General features: G+C 39.3%; 1 protein-coding gene across 1 annotated transcript in view; it reads left to right on the top strand.

Moving 5' to 3' along the window:
* Positions 1–19832, top strand: part of tbkbp1 (TBK1 binding protein 1) — a 71414-nt gene that overhangs the window by 35204 nt on the left and 16378 nt on the right. Inside the window, exons 2-6 of the mRNA XM_079846040.1 lie at positions 234–475; positions 6784–6909; positions 11486–11590; positions 12227–12371; positions 16867–17066. Of these exons, the coding sequence (XP_079702166.1) occupies positions 251–475; positions 6784–6909; positions 11486–11590; positions 12227–12371; positions 16867–17066 (801 nt within the window). The 5' untranslated portion in view covers positions 234–250. The remainder of the gene's footprint in view (positions 1–233; positions 476–6783; positions 6910–11485; positions 11591–12226; positions 12372–16866; positions 17067–19832) is intronic.

Here is a 19832-nt window from a genome sequence, read left to right as displayed (position 1 = left end):
GGTGGTTTGTGGCGTGTTTGTCAATACTAATGAGAAGCGTAGTTGAGAAAGGAAATAATTATCCTGAGTGAGGGTGAAGTGGAGCTTATAAAGGGACGAGCATGCACAATAACAGAACCATTGAAGAAGTGAAAAATTCTGTTCAAGATGAAAGAACGAAAGCCGCAAGGCTGATTAGCTCACATTTTTGATTCACATAAACAACCTGCCTCTTTCTCTCTCACATCTCACAGGTTGAGGATCAGGAGTCATGGAGTCTCTCTTCGGGGGCCAGTTGGGCTTGCTGGGGGGTAACGAGGGTCTGAAAGAAGATGGCTGCGGGGTGGGCTGGTCGAGCTCTCCCTTATCAGAGGATATGTACTCTGCCTCCCACTTCGCCCTCATCAGCGCCTACCAGGACATCAAGACCCGACTAGCTGGCCTCGAGCGAGAGAATGCAGACATCAAAAGAAAACTCAAGATTTACGAGATAAAGGTACAAAACGGCCCAGTCCTTTAGCTCAGATATCAGTGGAGGTCACCGTAGATGTTGGCCTGTGGTGTAACTACCGGTAGTGTGGGCTGGCCAGTTCCCAGAAAGCAATTTTGCATTTAAAAGCTAAGAGCTAGCCGTTGATTAGATCATGCCGTCCAAACACAGCCCTGGCGTCTAGGCTAAAACAAGGCAAAATTTGGGCTGTCTGTGAAAATGTAATAGACGTCTAACCGTAGCCCAAGAATAGACTAGTCATGTAGAACATGAAACATGAACCTTGTAATCCCTGTTGACTTTGCTTACATGATGGAATATCATACATTTTGCAAGTTATTTTGGCAAAAACAACATTTTGGCTAGAAGTTGGTTACTCATACCCGGACTATATTTGCACCTCAGTATTGTTGTACATTAAACGGTATGCAATAGTAACATAGTGTAAATCAGGGGTCTAGGCCCTAGTAAGACACTGATTAGCTGGTTCAGGAGTGTTTAATTGACCGTTCGCAAAGACCCGCCCCCTTTAGTTACTGTTGCTATGTCCGACAAGCCATGGTGCTCTCACACCACACACATGATCTCGCATAGAGAAAATACATTGCGGAGCATAGAGGACACTGACAACACGCCGACAGACAGGACAGAGCAAGTTACTTTTGATATGAAACAAAGTCTCAACTTTGAAATTGTAATTTTTTTAAAGAAATTTAAACAATAAATACAGTTTTGTGGCTCTTTAATGTGTCGTGATTGCTGTAGCGCCTTAGTTAAAGCTGCTCGTGAACCGATTATCTCTTCCTTGTAGTTCTTTAGCTATGTTTCCATCCAAAGTTGCGAATATAATTTATGCTCAAAAATGCAATGTTGCATAAAACATTTGCGAATAAAGCACCGTTTCCATCCAGTGAGTCGAAGAGAACATAATTGTCCCTTCCTGATAAACTACCGCTAAAAAATCTCTAAGAAACATAGGAGAAGCCACCATATATAATCATTTTCGTATATAATAAATGATTTGCGTCTCAGAGAAACTTGTGCGTCTCAACAAACTTGTTGACATGCTTTCAAAGGCAGATGTGCTGTTTGGGAATGCAGTCGTGTAAGACAGTTCTAGGAGGTAAATATGCCGAGCATCTTTGACAACAGACTTCTTAAAGACCAAAAATGCTGTGCAAACAAGATTTTTCCGCTGGTTAGTAGTTATGCTGTTACATCGCGAAAGTCATGATTTTCTTTATGCGCATCAATGAATTTATTCGGTAAATGCGTTTCCATCGTAGTTTATGCGCATGTTTTCGTATCGTATTGAAAATTTATCCTACTCAAACGAGCGCAAAAGTTTTTAATGCGCATTTTTAGAATTTATGCGCATGTTTCCATTCAGTATTTTTTGATGCGATATCCCAAAATGCACATAAAAATAGGTGGATGGAAACATAGCTACTGATAAGCATGAAATAAACATGAATGAACACTAAAAGAAGATTTTTCCAAGTTCAAGTCCACCAACGTTAATCTACTAACTCTCCTGACTGCTTTGTCAGACAAAATGGCAGATTCGGCAGTGTGATTGGTCAGATCGCCTGTCAATCATCCTTGCGGCGAAGGGTGAATTGGGATTGGAGCTAAACTCTGCAGGACAGTGGCCCTCCAGGACCGAGTTTGGAGACCCCTGGTGTAAATTATTATATTTATTAAAATTATTAAATGGATGCCAATAAAACAATTGGGACAATAAAGCCCTCCCTACACCTACCCCTAACCCTAGCCGATAAACACTTTATTATTAAACACGTTAGACACTTTATTTCCACTTTTTAAATATTTTATTCATTTTTATTGAAAATAAATGCCTTTCCGATCTGATTTTCAGCAAAATAGTTCTTCGGCAGATAGTTCGAACCGAACTCGGGTCGATTTGCGTCAGAGCTATCTGCCAATTCTTTGTTCTCCGTAATTTTGTCTGGCCCAATAAGACATCAGTGGACGTTAGTGTAAATACCCTCTGCCAACAAGATGGGCTATTTGCTCTTAGTGTAAATAGACACTCCGTACAATATGCAATATCCGTTCATATGCAAGAAGCTTAAGAACATTAAAAATGTGTAATGTTACTGGTGATGAAACAAAATATTTTTTTTAACCAAAACCGAATTAAAGTGATTAATTTGTAATTAATATTTTTTTTTAATAATCAACACGCAAGTTAATACGTTTCTGAAATATAAACATTTAAACAGTGGCTGTATAAAAACCTTGTTTTCATGAAAAAATGTATTCAAACAAGACAGCAGTGCATATAATTAGCGAAATGCTCCTCTCTAGAATATATTTAATCTAGCTAACTAATGAGTTTAAGGACATTGAATGGCTATCCTATATTATTACGTGACTTACAAATCTGTTTTATTGATGTCTTTCCGTGGATGAAACACTGATTACATGACACGTTACATTCGTTCTACATACCTTCTGAAATGTATTCATGTTTATTTCATGCTATAACTAGAAGCGTAAGAGAGGATTGAGTCATGTGTGCTCCACTCTGCCGCTTGAACTAAAGCAGATACAGGGATCTGTCACGTCACATTAAAGAGGGTCAAAACGACATTTACTGTTTGAATTTTGTTCTAAAATTGAGACTTTGAAAGCTGAGACTTTGTTTCATATAAAAAAGTAACAAAACTCAAAGGTCCAAAGTCCACTTTAAGACCATTTGTAAAACTATTTTAGTGAGAGAGAGAGAGAAAAAAAAAGTGTTTTTCTGAAAAAGTGTTTGGTTTTCCAATTTGCTTTAATGACAGCAGCACTTGAGCTGCATGAACTCCACATGTTTGTGTAAAGCCTGATGATTATGTTATCCAGCTTGATTTGAGAAGGATCCAAAAAGCATATTGTGCTTTTTGATTAGCGACCTATATAGTGCAGAATTTTTAATTACTATTATAACATTTCTTGTTTAAAACTGACAGCTTATTTCCAGGTTTAAATGAAAGACATCCCATGTTTTAATATGGTCTCAGTGTAGCTCTCCTCACAGCATCACAGACACAGGTCTGTTCCTTTAAAAAGGCTATACGCCTATTCTTCAATGAACAGTACAAACACATCAGAAACGTATACAATGCATAGTCTGAAAATAAACAAGATACAAAATGACACTTAGTGTTATTATAGACATTAAACAAGTGTACTGAAGCTGTCCATTATAACCTCGTTGGCTGCTTGTTATGAAGAAGGTCTTTGAGTCCTTATAAGTTTTCTCTTTGCGAAAAACCTCTTTACTGTCCGTATAACTTTAGACAGCACTGATTTTAAACTTGAATGTTCAATGTAGCAGAGCCTTGTGAGGCGTCCATTTATCATCAGTCCATCACTCAGTAGTTTGTAATTCCGTTCACACTTTAGATTAGGGTCCAGTTCTCACTAATAACTAATCATAGGTATTGGGTAGGATTAAGGGATGTAGAATAAGGTCATTAATATGTGCTTTATAAGAACTAATAAACAGCCAATATCCTATAATATGCATGCTAATAAGCAACTTGAGAATTGGACCCTAAACTAAAGTGTCACCGTCATTTCCACTAAATAGTGATGCATTCTCACGCCTAATGTGTTGTAGTGCAAAAAATAAATTTACATCAGATTACATCACATTTGAATTTCAAATTGTACCTCAAATAGCTTGCATAAAATTATGAAAGGAATTATGAATGAATATGAATATTTACTTGTGGATGCCACTGTAGATAAAATAGTCTGTTAAGCCTAATTAAGCTCATTAAATTTTCTAAATGAGTCATTCTTGCCTATCAAATTAGTTTTTATTATACCACAGTATCATCTAGTCAAAAGTAGGGTGTAGACATTTCACATTATTGCAGAGACTTTGACATGGTCACATACGTTTAATATACCAAGTGATAATATTGTTACCTGGCACACAGCAGAGAACTGCACTGAAAGAGCAAAAAGCGATAATTAAACTAAACATTTAATGTGTCAAGCAACCCTACTTGATGCTGGTAGATGCCAAAGCTTTTATTCAACTGTTACGGAGTAGCTTTACAGTTTTCTTGAGAAATAATAGTGATCTTTGTGAGTTGAGCTGCTGAATACTGATTTAAGCTGCTGTCAGGGTTTTTGCTAGCATATAACATGGAGTTGATTAATGACTGTGGCATGACAGCGCTCATTATGAGCTGTGCCTGCTTCATGTATGAAAGAGCTTTATTTATAGGCACGCTGACACGTGAGCCGAGCTGTACATAAACAAGCGTGCATGCTCTCTGCAATTAGCATGTCAAGCGTCCACATAAAAACGCACAAAGCCCCTTATACACACAATACAAGAGGCTCCTTGATCGGAAAGTAGATCACGTCTCTATTAATCTTTAAACACGTGATTATTATTCACATGATGAGGATGTTAATCTTCCTTAGATTACAAATCAGGAGCACAATGCTTATGGTGTGCAGTAACCTACTCAACAAAGTGCGCAGCTGTTTCATTTGATGTGATCTTTGGGTACGACTAGGTAGGTTGGCCAGCTTCCAGGCCTCTGGGGAGCTGCAGGTTGGAGATGCTCCAGACTGGGTGTCTTTATAGCTTTTTGCTTTGGCCCTGCCCAAACATATGCATGTATACGCACCAACGATGGCTGGCCTCTGAAGAACAGCTGTTTTTTGCAGAAGGCGAGAGAAAGAAAGAGAACGAGCGCCTCCAGGGTTCTGCGTTCACTATGGCTCACTGCCTAGTAAAGGGCTAAACGTGGGGAACAAATGCACACAGCTCTCAAAGCTCGTAGGAGTAAAAATTTATGAGATCCAGCACATCAAAGCACCAGCATCTACTGACAGTATATAAATGTACAAAAAAAAGTCGCTGTTTGGATTTAAATAGGCAAATGCTTAAGAGTCAATGATCGTTGATCATTATTGCCGTTATTATTATGTTTCTATCATGTAATATGTTTGGCAACAGTTCGTCTAACACTAATGGATGGATTTTGTATTTTCAATACAAGCTTCAATACAAGATTTTGACTAAAAATGTATGTACCTCTTGATGGAAATAACATCACAACATTTAATTCCATCAAGAGATTCATCAATTTTTGGTCAAGATCTTGTATTGACAGTGCAAGAGTCCGGCACTCTGTAAAGTCTCCTCCAGCACATCCCAAAGACTTTCAATGAAGCCGATTCATAATGTAAAATTATTCTTCATGCTCCCTTCCAACCATTCTTTCACAATTTGAGTCTGATGAATCTTGACATTGTCATCCTGGAATATGGGCATGATGTGTCTTCCTACATATTTGTTTAAGAAATGAAAAGCTACACACTCTATAAATTAGGGTTAGAAGAACCTAACATATAACATGCTAGAAACATAATAATCACTGCAATAATGATAATGATTTTTCTTTCTTTCAGTATTGCCATACACTATCGTTCAAAAGTGTGGGGTTGGTAAGATTTTGTCGCTAAGAATGCATTTATTTGTAATTTATTATTACAGTAAAAACTGTAATATCATGAAATGTTATTACAATTTAAAATATCTGATTTCTGTTTTAATATAATTTCAAATGCAATTTAATCCTGTGATGGCAAAAATGATTTTTCAGCATCATTACTTTAGTCTTCAGTGTCAAATGATCCCCCCAAAAAAACATTTCTTCTCATTTTTGGCGAAAATAGTTTTTTTTTTTTTTAAGGAATAGTTGATGAATAGAAAGTAACTGCAAATAACTGCTGTTCTTTTGAAAAAGTCTTTAGTCACTTGATCAATTTAATTCATTCTTGTTGAATAAAAGTAATAATTTCTTTTTAAAGAAAGAAAGAAAGAAAATATAACTGACCATAAACGTTAGAATGGTAGAGTACATTTTCTAAAATGTATTAATTTATTTATTTTTGGCTTTTGCCTTTGTTTTATAGGAATGGAAAGTGGGGGTTAGACAGTAACAACAAATGCTTTTCTCAATCATTTTATAATTGCTTGAGAATTTTCACAAACATCTGTTTTTAAAAAAAAATAGTTTACCAACTGCTTTCTGCACATTGTTAAATCGCTATGCCTCATTTGCATACAAATAATGCATATTTGTGCTGAAAAGAAAGACAACGACTTCATTTAAACAGTGCAGATAGTGCCCGGCTAAACCAAATCATGGGTGGTTAGTGAATATGATGCTGTTTTTTATGCATCAAAGGTGGTAGAACTGTTAATGGAACTCTAAATGATTCTTTTTCATGGCGGTTTGTGCCTGTGATGACCCGTGTATGTGTGTATGCAGTTCCCCATGATAAGCGAGTTTGGAGAGGACAGAAACTCCTACTGCTCCTTTGAGCCCAAAGACACAGCTCTGCTCCAGTCCGAGAATGGCAGTCTGCAACAGAGAGTCAACTTGCTGACCCTCGAGGTGAGAGAACGAACACATGCACACACACACACACACACACACACATTTCTGGACTGCATTTCATCTGTTGTTCTGCTAATTTCAAACAATCTCTTGTTATATTGTGATTTGGCTATATTGTGTTGTAAATCTGGATTACGTGTCACAAAAGGGAAAGATTAGAGAGGTACAGTAATACGATTAGTAGGGTAATAAAGGACAACTTTGAATGCCCAGTCATTCATGACAGAGGCCTTACGTAATCTAGACCACGAAGCGTTCGGTTTTGCGTGCCTGAAGACTGCTCTCAATTGTCTCCCCCGACTGGCTGTGATGTGGAGTGTAAATGGGAAGATCACTCTCTCTCTGCATCTCTCGGCTCATTGCCTGGCGAAGCATCTCATTAATTAATGATGCTTGCTATGTGTTTCCATAGCCACCCAGCAGCCTTCCCTTCGTCGAAGAGCCAGATTTCTCTTTGTCATCTGTTCTTCTCTCTCCCACACCTCCCTCGCTTTTGCTGACGCTCGATACTTTGTGTGTACATTCCTTATTCTTCCCCTCCATCATCATTTGACTGTGGCCTTCCTCCTTGATCCATGTCTTGTTGTATTTCATTCTTTACTTTTTTTCCCCAACACCAGGAACTTTGCAGTCATGAGCTATTGCTGAGATCTAATGCAGCGCAATTGAAAGTAAATACCCTGTTCTGTTATTTTTCTGAAAATAAGCTACTATTATCTGTGAAGCCAAAGGATCACTGCAGAGAGGTGCGTTATATGATAATTGAAGTAGATGCTTGTGTGTCTGTATTCAAATGAAAGTGCAGGTAACAACACAAGTGCGTTTGTTTCATTTTTATATACAGTATAATGGCAGAACAACCTCTGTCTTAATGTTTTTATTCTTTCTTACACCGTGTCTTTCCAGCGACAAGCAATTTGTCAGAATGTGAAACTTGTGTGCAACATCACCAGTTGACAGAACAATCACTTGCTTTTTCGACACTCAAAAGCTTACATTTTGTTGATCTTGTACATCCATGTTCTTTTCTTGTAAACATAAACTTTGTTTTTTTGTTGCTGAAAATTAAGAATGTCAGAACTACAAACCAATCATTAATCATATACCACTGTTGTTCAGTGTGTCATGGATTAAGATTATCACTGCATCAATTCTTTTGTAAAGAACAAAAAATGTGTTGTTTATACACATATACACACTCACACACAACAATCAGGCATAAGATTATGATGGGTAAAGTGAATAACAGATTATCTCTTCATCACGGCACCTGTTAGTGGGTGGGATATATTAGGCAGCAAGTGAACATTTTGTCCTCAAAGTTGATGTGTTAGAAGTAGGAAAAATAGGCAAGTGTAAGGATCTGAGCGAGTTTGAAAAGGACCAAATTGTGATGGCTAGACGACTGGGTCAGAGCATCTCCAAAACTGCAGCTCTTGTGGGGTGTTCCCGGTCTACAGTTGTTAGTATCTATCAAAAGTGGTCCAAGGAAGGAACAGTGGTGAACCGGCGACAGGGTCATGGGCAGCCAAGGCTCATTGATGCACGTGGGGAGCGAAGGCTGGCCCGTGTGGTCCAATCAAACAGACGAACTGTTGCTCAAATTGCTCAAGAAGTTAATGTTGGTTGTGATAGAAAGGTGTCAGAATACACAGTTTGTTGCTTATGGGGCTGCACAGCCGCAGACCAGTCAGGGTGCCCATGCTGACCCCTGTCCACTGCCGAAAGCACCAACAATGGGCATGTGAGCATCAGAACTGGACCACGGAGCAATGGAAGAAGGTGGCCTTTTCTTTTACATCACATGGATGGCCGGGTGCGTCACTTACCTGGGGAACACATGTCACCAGGATAAACTATGGGAGGAAGGCAAGCCGACAGAGGCAGTGTGATGCTTTGGGCAATGTTATGTTGGGAAACCTTGGGTCCTGCCATCTATGTGGATGTTACTGTGACACGTACCTAAGCATTGTTGCAGACCATGTACACCCTTTCATGGAAACGGTATTCCCTGGTGTCTGTGACCTCTTTCAGCAGGATAATGCGCCCTGCCACAAAGCAAAAATGGTTCAGAAATGGTTTGAGGAGCACGAGTTTGAGGTGTTGACTTGGCCTTCAAATTCCCCAGATCTCAATCCAATCGAACATCTGTGGGATGTGCTGAACAAACAAGTACGATCCATGGAGGCCCCACCTCACTATTTAAAGGTCCCATGGCATGAAATTTTCCTTTTATGAGGTTTTTCAACATTAATATGAGTTCCCCTAGCCTGAATATTGTCCCCAAGTGGATAGAAATGTTGATCGGTGTAAACCCGAGTTCTGGCTGTCTCTCTCTGCCTTTGAGAAAATGACAGGCCAAACTAGCCAATCCTGAAGTCTCCTGGTTTGACATCCAAGCAGGAACGGTTACCTCCCTTTCCTCCGCCCAGAGAATCTGGCACGCCCATGCAAGCGCTCCAGAGATCATTGCTTGTGAACGAGTGAACGCTGGCAGTTTCTCAGTGTTTGGATGTACAAATGAAAACAGAAGTCTTTTTTCAGTTCCTTCTGATCTGTGATCAGTGATTTCTTATGTCTAGCTAATTATTTATTATTCGTGCACATACTGCGTCATCTCTCTCCCGACAGAACGGTGTTTTCGTGTTTTCTATCTTGTGAGTCAGTGTTTTTGTACGTCCTCGTTGCGTCTATCTGTTCTAAAATGTGCATACAGTCGTTTCTGCTCAACATTAGCAGAGTAACATCTTTAGAGATAAACCTCACACACGCCGAAGCTCGGGCTGCACTGGCCAGTCGGCCTTCAACATCCCCGACCCCCAGTACTGCATCTGGCCCACAGCGGAGGCACCAAACGCGGCGCGAGATTAAGCAGAAGGGGGGGTAAGCGTGAGCATATCCGGGCTAGGCAGCTTTCCCCACAATAAACTGGATTACGTTCGATTACTGCTGTTGTGTCTTTTTTTTGCGCTGTGTACTCAAAAAATAATGCTATAATCAACACTTACTAACTCGTTCATCTCGCTGTGATGGTACTTTGCATGTGTTACAAAGTTGGTAATAATGATGAAGACGGACTCGGTGTGACTGGGACTCGTGTTTATTCAGAACTCTCAGATACAAACACAATAAACTTGCGCTGACTGACAGCGCTCTCATAACTCAGTAGTTACTATAAATAACTTTGTGAGCAATGGCTGAGCTCCGTCTCTGCCTCTGGTACGTTAGTGATGTCCGGTTCGCGAACAATCTTTCTTTTGAACTGGTTCTTTTTAGTGAACCTAATCAGTTCACCAAATCGGACTGAATCGTTCTTAACGGTTCGCGTCTCCAGTCAGCGCTGATCCATAATTTACTAAAGTTACTAACTTTCTGACATGAGTGACAGTCCCTCCGACTAGAAATAGACTAATAACCTGAAGTATATGCTGTAACTACAACCGTTCACTGAACTGAGACAGACAGAACTGATGTGTAGTGAACTCCGGTCCATCTATCTCTCTGGCAGCAGCTCGTGCCTGCTCGTGCCTCGTAGACCTCGTTAAACCACGCCCCCTCCGCTCATTTCAAATGCAAAGATGTCAGCCAATCACAACAGTGGCCGTTTTTACTGAAGTCTCACAGCAGACACGCCTCTTGAAACAGGGCATTCAGCCACAGGGCAAACATCAGTATTGAAAAAATGCCTTTTATTTCTAAATTATGACATTTTATAAGAATATAAGTACACCTCAGGAAACATTATAAAATAATAGAAAAATGCCATGCCATAGGACCTTTAAAGGACTTAAAGGATCTGCTGCCAACAACATCTTGGTGCTAGATACCACAGCACACCTTCAGGGGTCTAGTGGAGTCCATGCCTTGACAGGTCAGGGCTATTTTTGCAGCAAAAGGGGGACCAACACAATATTAGGAAGGTGGTCATAATGTTATGCATGATCGGTGTATACACAAACACACACTCTCACACACACACAGTCACACATCAATATATTTTCCATTTGCTAGAAATATTTTGAACAAATTAAAATGGTTCACTCTTTTGTGGTGGGGCAAGTAAAAAACAGAACTACTGGACAAATAAGGGAATGAGGGGGAAAATGCTTGCTGTTTTTCCTTAGTTGAGCCCTGTTATTATTGAAATATAGTTAATGGGTCCAGAAGCCTCTTCCTCAAGAGTATAGTTTTTTATGTAGTGAAAAAAAAACAAAAGTTTAATGCATAAGATTTAGGTCAGAGCTTCCAGCAGAACTGATATTATGGGCCTAATGAACATATAAATTCCATAATGGTAACAAACAAGCCATTATGGAACAAAAGAAATATGTCAAGAAATAACGGACAAAATAAGAATCTTTTTAATGTATTTTTATACTACACCTGCCTAAACCAAATGTTACAACAGCTTGTCATTATACAGCCTGAGGACAGCCCAACTGTCCTTGCAATTCAAAGCACATATTAAATACACTAAATAATGTTTTTATAAAAATGTAAAAATGCACAAAGATTTCTGTAAGGATTAAGCCAATGGAAAGTCCTTGTAATGATAGGTGTGTGTGTTCTACAGCTTCAGAAGAGCAAAGAACGAGAGGAGCAGCTTGAAGATGTCATTCAGGCCTATGAGAAGATCCACATGGAGAAGTCCAGCCTTCAGCGAGACCTGGACAAGATGGTGAGAGCTCTTCTAGAAATTAATTCCCCGACATCCATGCTAAGTTTGGCTGCCGAGCGGATGGGCAGTTGCGATAATTAGCCTCTCCATGTGCTTCAGGCTTTAATCCAACCAGGTGTCCACTTGATTAATCTTGTACTATGCGTACATCCTAACAGAGCTGTGTGAATGTAATTGGGCTCTTATATTTCCCAGCCAAGCCCTTGTATAAGTGGATGATTCTGGATATCTGTAATCGTATATGCACATTTGCATCCTCGATTTTAAACATGGGTCTCAAATGGCTTCGAATGAATTTGGCCGGGACCAAAAGAGTGAAGTTTTGAAAATTGCATGATGCAAGCTTTTGAGCATCTGTGCCGTTCTCTGAAACACTCAGCCAGCTATCAGCTGTTACATCTACAAGTCCTCATCTTTTATTGCTGACAAAAATTCCACATGGACGTGAATGTCGGAGGAATCTGCATGGTGAAAGTAATGGCCTCTTTGCCCTTGTCTATCTTTTGATCAGTCCCTCTTTGCTTCCTCTTTTGGCGTTTCAGTTTTAATCTCTTTTAATCTTTTACTTTTGTGCTCATCTTTGTCCCTTTCCCTCTCTTCTTTTCTCTTTCTTCTCTCACTTTTTCCCGGCCTCAGACGTCTATGGTGGAGAAACACGTCGAGCGGATTCACAGTCTAGAATCGGCTCTGAGGCAGAGGGAGAGCTCTCTTCACAAACTCAACACACAGCTACACAACAAAGACATGCAGTATCTGCAACTACACAGCCCTGACCCACATAGTAAGTCTTGTTTTGTGCGTATGCATGCAGATGTTAATTTAGAAATCACTCAGTGGTCTAGGACATGCAGATCTGTGCTTAAAATCGTTAGTGCTGACTCATTCACTCATGCACTATTCACTACATAGTCAATGTCATATAGGTGTCTATACAAGTAAAGAGCGAATTAAAATGTATGTATTCGGACAGTACTGCACTTTGTATGATCTTACATTACATCTGTTTAGAAATATTTAGTGGTCTTTTAATGGTCTTAACCATTTTAATCACAAATCACTGGTCGGGAAATTTGCAAGAATAGCATAAATACTGTAGAAAAAGTAACTTTGCACAGAATAGCCTTCCCCAACATCCCCAGCTTTTTACAGAAAGAGGAGTCAGTGTTGTTCCACTCAATGGCCCTATTTACACCTGGTATTAAGATGCGTTTTGATCGACCGGATCACAAGTGGATGACGCTAAATACAGGTGTAAACAGGCTCTAAAACATTTGAGCTTGTCCACTTTCGACCACTTCCAGAGGTAGTCGAAAACGCATTCGACGTGTAGACGCTCATGTGGTTGAATGCGTTCGAACAGCCACAAAAGACCGCCTACTGACCTAATGCGTAAACATTATGGGAAGTGTGCTAGCCAGATGGGATTCAAACTTTGTCGGCTGAAGACCCAAGTTTGGTTTAAAGATGAAAAACAAACCAAACACAATGTTCTCTCACCATTCTTGAATTCTAACACGCACTCACAGCGTCTTGCAGGCTGTTTTTCCGTTGTCTCCGGGTGCGCTCATATGTAAATTGCGCAAGCTTATTTTGTCCATTAAATCGAAAGATCTGAAAAAACCCATACATTTACCCATCCATAGACCCTCCCTCGAAGAAATCCGGACAGAAGTGGTTAAAAGTGGACAAAAGAGACGGATTAAAACTCCAGATGTAAACAGGGCCAATGTTAATGGCTTCAAACAGTTTGTGAATAGTTAAAAATGTCTCCCAGTTCGTTTGAGCTTAATGTGAAACACTATAGGGTTCAAATCTGGACTCTGACCATGCTAAAACCGTGAGCCTGATGGACTCTTGGTTGTCTTCTCAATTTGGGCAGGAGCATTGTCTTGTTGGAAAATAACATCTGATCATTCCTCTATAGATAACAACTTTTTTTTATTTATGGGGAAGCAAGCCATTCTGCAATATTCTCCTGTATGCCAAAGGTTTAAATTACTTTTCACGGTGAAGTAGCTCACCAATACCAGCAGCTAAACAGGCTCCCCCACACAATGACACCTCTTCTTCAATGCTTCACTGTGGTAGAGATGCGTTTATTATTATGTTTCTCACCAGATTTTCAAAGACTCTGCTCTGGAGCATCACCAGCAACTCGTGTTTCACTGTGATTCATCACTCCACACACAACTTCCCATATTTTGCTAAAAACTTAATTCTGTATTTGATGTTTTTCTGAGACGACAATTGCTTTTAAAGCGTCTAAATTTTGCTCCTATCCAATAATTTATAGTTAAGAAAATGAAAAGCTTGGGGCCTATTTAAAGATCTGAGCGCATGGTCTGAAGCGCATGGCGCATGTACGGTTAGAGCATGTCCGAATCGACTTCTGCTAGTTTAACAACTGAAAAAAAAACGGTCCAAAAGGGTTGTACCTCTTAATGAATCAGGGGTGTGTTTTGGGTGTAACGTGCAATAAACCATTCAGAGTCTCCTCTCCCATTCCCTTTAAAAGCCATTTGTGCTTGCACCATGGCGGATTCGCTATTTACATGGCAGAATTTGCCAGCGGAAAGACTGATCGCTAGCCTGGATGCCAGCCGAACATAGCCTACAACATTTGAGGTCGAGAAGTTCGGTCTGGACTTGATCCGTTGTGGAGCTATACTATGCTATGAACCAGAGCTGTTCGGACCTATCAAATTGTCAGGGCGGGCTTTATACGATGATGGGCAGATGATCAACAGTAATGTCACCAAAGAGCACTTGGGTTTAATTCGTTCTAATCCTAAACGGAGAACTTGTTCATATGCATTCACCTTTACTATTTCTCTCAAAAATGATGATCGTGTTGGTAAGTACTCCGTGTATCATTAAATTCTTTTTTAGAACACCAGCAAAAATCGTTTACACTCATCTTCTTCTTCTACTTCTTCCAGCGTGCGTGCAGTTGAGTTCTGTTGACAACTATGCGTCGCTACGTTGCTCTGATTGGTTGTAGGTCTATCCAATTGAGTGCAGAGGCATTTTCTTTCCTGGTTCAGTTGAAACGCCCCATAATCACAGCCCAATGGAGCAGTATCAGCTCATATTCTGACTAGAATCTGAGTATGACGACGTCAGGCTAACTGATCGCTTCTTCAGAGAGAAATCCTTTCATTTTTAATGTTTAAAAATGTTTGTGTGCTACTGCGCATTCCTGTCTATGTAATAAGCAGTGTGCACGCGTGTTGTGTACCCGCCTATATGCGCATATTAATAACAATCCCTTTAAATAACACAAAAAGTACTGCGCTATTGACTTTAGACCAGGGTTTTTTTGGGTCAATGGCGCAGTTGTTTTCAGTTGCCTCAAAATAGCAACATGCAGCCAATGTGCTGAACACACCTCAATTTCAGACCAGCATGGCTATGGGCACACAAATGGGCACAAGAGCATTTGCTATTTAAACAACGTGGCGCTGGAAGTGAAAATGATAACTGTGTCAGGCACTATATATATATATATATTTGCTATTAGGGTTGTTTATCAGCATAATATCTTGTTCATTATTTGTCTTTTTATGTGCCTGCTTCATTTGTATTCCTCTCCAACAACAGATTGTGTATTGGGGTCTTTGAAGTGTCCTTTTTCATTATATATGCTTCACAATTTCTGTCCAGTTTTCAATCTAGCCTAATTTAGTTTTTTTCAAAGAGCCCCTCTCCTATGAAGGACTTCAAACAGGCCAAGCATCGGTCCTCTTGTCCTTTTGGTCCTCTTTGTTTTTTCCCCTGATGGCAGTGTTGTGTTGCATCTCTCTCCTTTTACCTCATTTCCCCCTTCTTGTCTCTCTTTCCTTTCACTGTCTCTTTTTATTCGGATTGTGGTTCAGAAAAGACTCTCGCCACAAAGAGACTATGTAACTAAGTGGAAAGGACATACCTTTCCCCTGTGACCCCTTTCAGGGATCTAAAACGTTTCAGTCAAACTCAAAGGCACTCAACAGTAGTCAAACAATCCCAGAGAACTCCAGCAAATTATGTATTTATGTAAATTATGCAACAGAGATGTTCGGTAACCCTGTTAGAAAATAATACTAGAATGATGTCAATTTTGTGAACACCCATGAACGCAAATATTACATGCAAATATTTAAGAAAAGGAATAAAAATCCATTTCACTGTGGTTGTGGTGTGAGATGTAGGCGTGCTGGGGTGTGTGTTTTCTGCTTGCTTATTGCTGAACTGTCACAATAGCTGCTGGCTCAAGGACTGCTTTTCTATGAGCTGCTGAATCACAGTGCCCACGCCGGGGGTGAGGAGCAGGACGCTCTGACAGGAAATAGTTCAGTCTTGTATTCTCCATCTTCAAGGTTTCAGAGCGGCATGGAGTAAAGGACGTGTGTTAGGGGACTTTAGGTTGGATTTCTGCCTGGTTAACACTGTTGGCCCTATAGGGCGGCAACCAAACATCCTGTGTGTTTCCATTGCCTGATGGAGGAGAGAGTTTCCCATTACATAGCGTAGAGAAACTCAAAAGGTAAATCTGTTGGTCTTGCTTAAATCTGTTTTGAGTGACAGATGAGGTCAGAGATAAATCTGTTACTTCAAAGACATGCTGTCAGGCAATAACTGATCTGCAACATCCCATGTTCTGGGGATGTTTCTTTTGAGGAACACCAGCAATATATTGATATTCATGAAACATTATACTTCACATTTTTTGGTGATTTATTTAATTTCAGCCTTTGATGTGCCATCTATTTTTTAAAGTTCATACTTTGAAAATGTCACATTGGCATTCAAATTAATATCGACAATATCTGCAAACTATTCTGCAGTTGGTCTTGCATTTATTTGCATACTGAAATGTAATTGGTCTGTCATGTACATTGTGAGGGATCCTTTGTGAAAGGCCCAATGCAAATAAATGATTATTAATTTATATTTTATGTAACTTAATTATTGATTTTTACAGACATATTTACACTTCAACAGTACTCAATTTACTCAAAACTTCAGCATAAAAAACATAAGCTTATGTACATTATTTTTCTGATATTTCCTAGTTACTTTTTATTCGTTTAAACAAATTTTGTATTTGCATAGGCTGTGTATGTTGACCTTTTTTTTCATCAAAATATTTTTCAGATTATTTTACTGATGATTTTGCTAATAGTTTTGCTACATATTCTCCTATCCTGGCTGTGAAAGGCACATGACGGATGTTGATTTTTTTTTAATTGACGCAGTGTGTTTGGCTTATCTAATCATAATAACTGTCCCATCCCTAGTGCTAGACTGCCCCATGACCCTACAGAGCTCCCGAAGTCTGGACACCCTCTCTGACCTCAAATTACAGCGCCTGGAGGCGGAGCTAGAGGGGGCACGGCATGAGGCTCAGGGGGCGTGTCAGAGGGAGGAGGAGCTAAAAGCTGAATGTGAGAGATTACGTGAAGAGCTGAGAGAACTGCAAAGCAACCAGAGACAGAGGGTCAGTGACATGCACATACTTAAAGAGATATGAACTACACATTGTCCAAATTGAGTTTTGACCAAAATTACAATCTTAGATAAAAAGGTTCAATGGGTTTCTATATAGAACCCTATAGAGTTGTGCAGGTATGACATTACTTTGTAGGCCAAAACGCAGAAACGAGTTAGCATTTTAGCACTTCTGGTTCCATCGTCCCCAAGTCAATGTTTTTTTATATGGGATTTGGGGTAAATGGCTGAAATAAGGTCTGTGGTGAACACAAGCTCAATATACTTTCACGTTTTATTCTACAACATAAAATGCATCAGTATTACCCCACTTGTGATTTTTTTTTAAGCTCTTACGTGTCTTGAAAAAGGCGACCTTTTTCAAATGTTTGTGTGCTTCTGCTACCTTTAGCTTTTTACTTCTGGCAACTGCATTAAGGCTTCAAAATTCTTAAAAGTTGTGTTCATCTGTGAAAATGATCATGATGAAGTATCATACACTTTTGTTGATCACAAGCAGTGTTGGGCAAGTTACTTTTAAAAAGTAATTAGTTACAGTTACTAGTTACTTCTTCCAAAAAGTAACTAAATTAGTTACTCAGTTACAAATTTTAAAAGTAACTAGTTACTTAAGAAAGTAACTGTTGCGTTACTTTCAAGTAAAATTAAATTTTAAATGCTCAAATGTGACCCCACCTCTACCCCTCTTTAACGGACCTTAAAATACATGTGCATGTTCAATTATTTATGATAAATCTGAATATTATAATGAAATGGACACTTAATACAATACATTATTAACAGAAACATGAAACATATGTACACATCAAAAAAATTTTTTGCTGTGGGACAAAGTGAGACTAGCCTCCAATCAAATGCCATGTATGTAGATATTATGTTTATATAGTGGATCAATGCAAATAACACCATAGATGTTTTGGAGCTTTTGATATTTATTGCCCCTCAACAGGCCACAACTGGGCAAAATTAAATTAAGCTTGTTAAGCAATATACCAAAAAGAATTAACAAATATATACACTCTTTGTAGTGCAAATAAAACAAAAATTACTGCAAAAATACTGTACTTCAAGTAGAACAGTGTAACAATTTTAGGTGCTTTCAATGTAACTGGAAAGTGCAATGTATAGCATACCGAAGGATATAAACAGGTAGGTAATACATAAAAAAAAAAAAATACATCTCCATAAAAATAAATCTCGTACTCTGGCCATTGACAATCTTACTTCTCCTTCGGTAGTCATGGCCACTAATTTCGTGGAAGCATGCAACGTTGAAAGATGTTTGAGTAAGTTTGAATTACTTGACAATGACGTGGATAGGCACTTTTGCCCAGGGCATAATGTGCATTTCACGATTACATTCGTTCCTTTAATTTCTTGAAGGAAAAAGTAATGTCTATACTTCCATTTAGAGAAGGCTACTTTTGGATTATTTGGGCTCGTCGCCATACCTGTCTCTCGTTGACTGACTGGCTTGTGTTGTTTTTTCTTGTGTGTCCTGTCCTGTCTGACTATGCGTTATTATGATGAGTCGTTTGCAATTCATGAGCATTACTAATGATGGGTCGTTCGCGAATGACCGTTAGTGATGATGGATCGACTCGTTCGCGAATGAGCTTTTGATGGGTCGTTCGCGATTCGCGAATGAGCCGACTCTAAGAGCCGGCTCTTTTAGGTGAACGTCGCATAAGGTGAATTGCTCAATTGCTCAAAGTCATTTAAAGAGCCGTTTGTGAGCCAAAAGAGCCGGCTCTTTTCAGTGAGCTGAGTCAAAAGAGCCGAATGCCCATCACTACTATGCGTGCTTTCGAACACCTGCCCAACTCTACCTCTGATTGGCTTACAATTTAAATTGTACTCTACCTCAGCCAATCGTCAGAATGTATGCGCTTGTCTCGTGCTCTGCCCACTAACCAAGGAAGAACAGTAGAACTCGCTCAGAGATCTAGTTGGTCTGATGAAAAAAAAAATTCATCAGTTATAGTAACGCGCCGCATTTTTTGGCAGTAACGGTAACGGCGTTATTAAGATGAGAAGAGTAATCAATTAGATTACTCATTACTGGAAAAAGTAATGCCGTTAGTAACGGCGTTATTTATAACGCCGTTATTCCCATCATTGATCACAAGAGCTTGTTGTTTGCGATAATCCAAAAGCCTATGGAAAAATCCTATTGGGTTTTTCTCGATGAAACCAGTGCGATGCTAACTGGTTCCCTCGGTGGGCCTACAAAGTGACGTCATACCTGCAGTACTCTATAGGGTTCTTGACTCAATTAAATAAAAAATAAAAAACCTTTATGCCAAAAAAGTTCTACAGTGCCCTCCATTAATATTGGCACCCTTGGTAAATATGAACAAAAGGCGTCTGTGAAAATTAATCTGCATTGTTTATCCTTTTTTTTCTTTCATTAAAAAAAAATACAAAACCTTTCATTGAAGTAAAACAATTGAATGTGGGGGAAACTCACATCCTGAAATAAATGTTTTTCTCCAATGCATGTTGGCCGTAATTATTGGCACCCCTAGAAATTAGTAAAATATATCTGAAGTATATTCCCATTCATATTTATGTTTTTATTTTTATCCACTATCTGAATAGTACGCTCAGAGAAAAAGGGTGTCAAAATTGTACCTTTAGGGGTACAACAGCTTGTCACTGGGGCAGAACCCTTAAAAGGACATCTTTGTACCTTTTATCCTCCTAAAAGGTGAATATTAGTACCTTAGTGTACAAATACGTACCTTAAGGTACT

This window comes from Gobio gobio (genome assembly GCF_949357685.1).
Source record: "Gobio gobio genome assembly, chromosome: 20".
Lineage (NCBI taxonomy): Eukaryota > Metazoa > Chordata > Actinopteri > Cypriniformes > Gobionidae > Gobio > Gobio gobio.
Note: the sequence above shows the minus strand (reverse complement) of the source record. Positions and strands in the feature narration are given on the sequence as shown.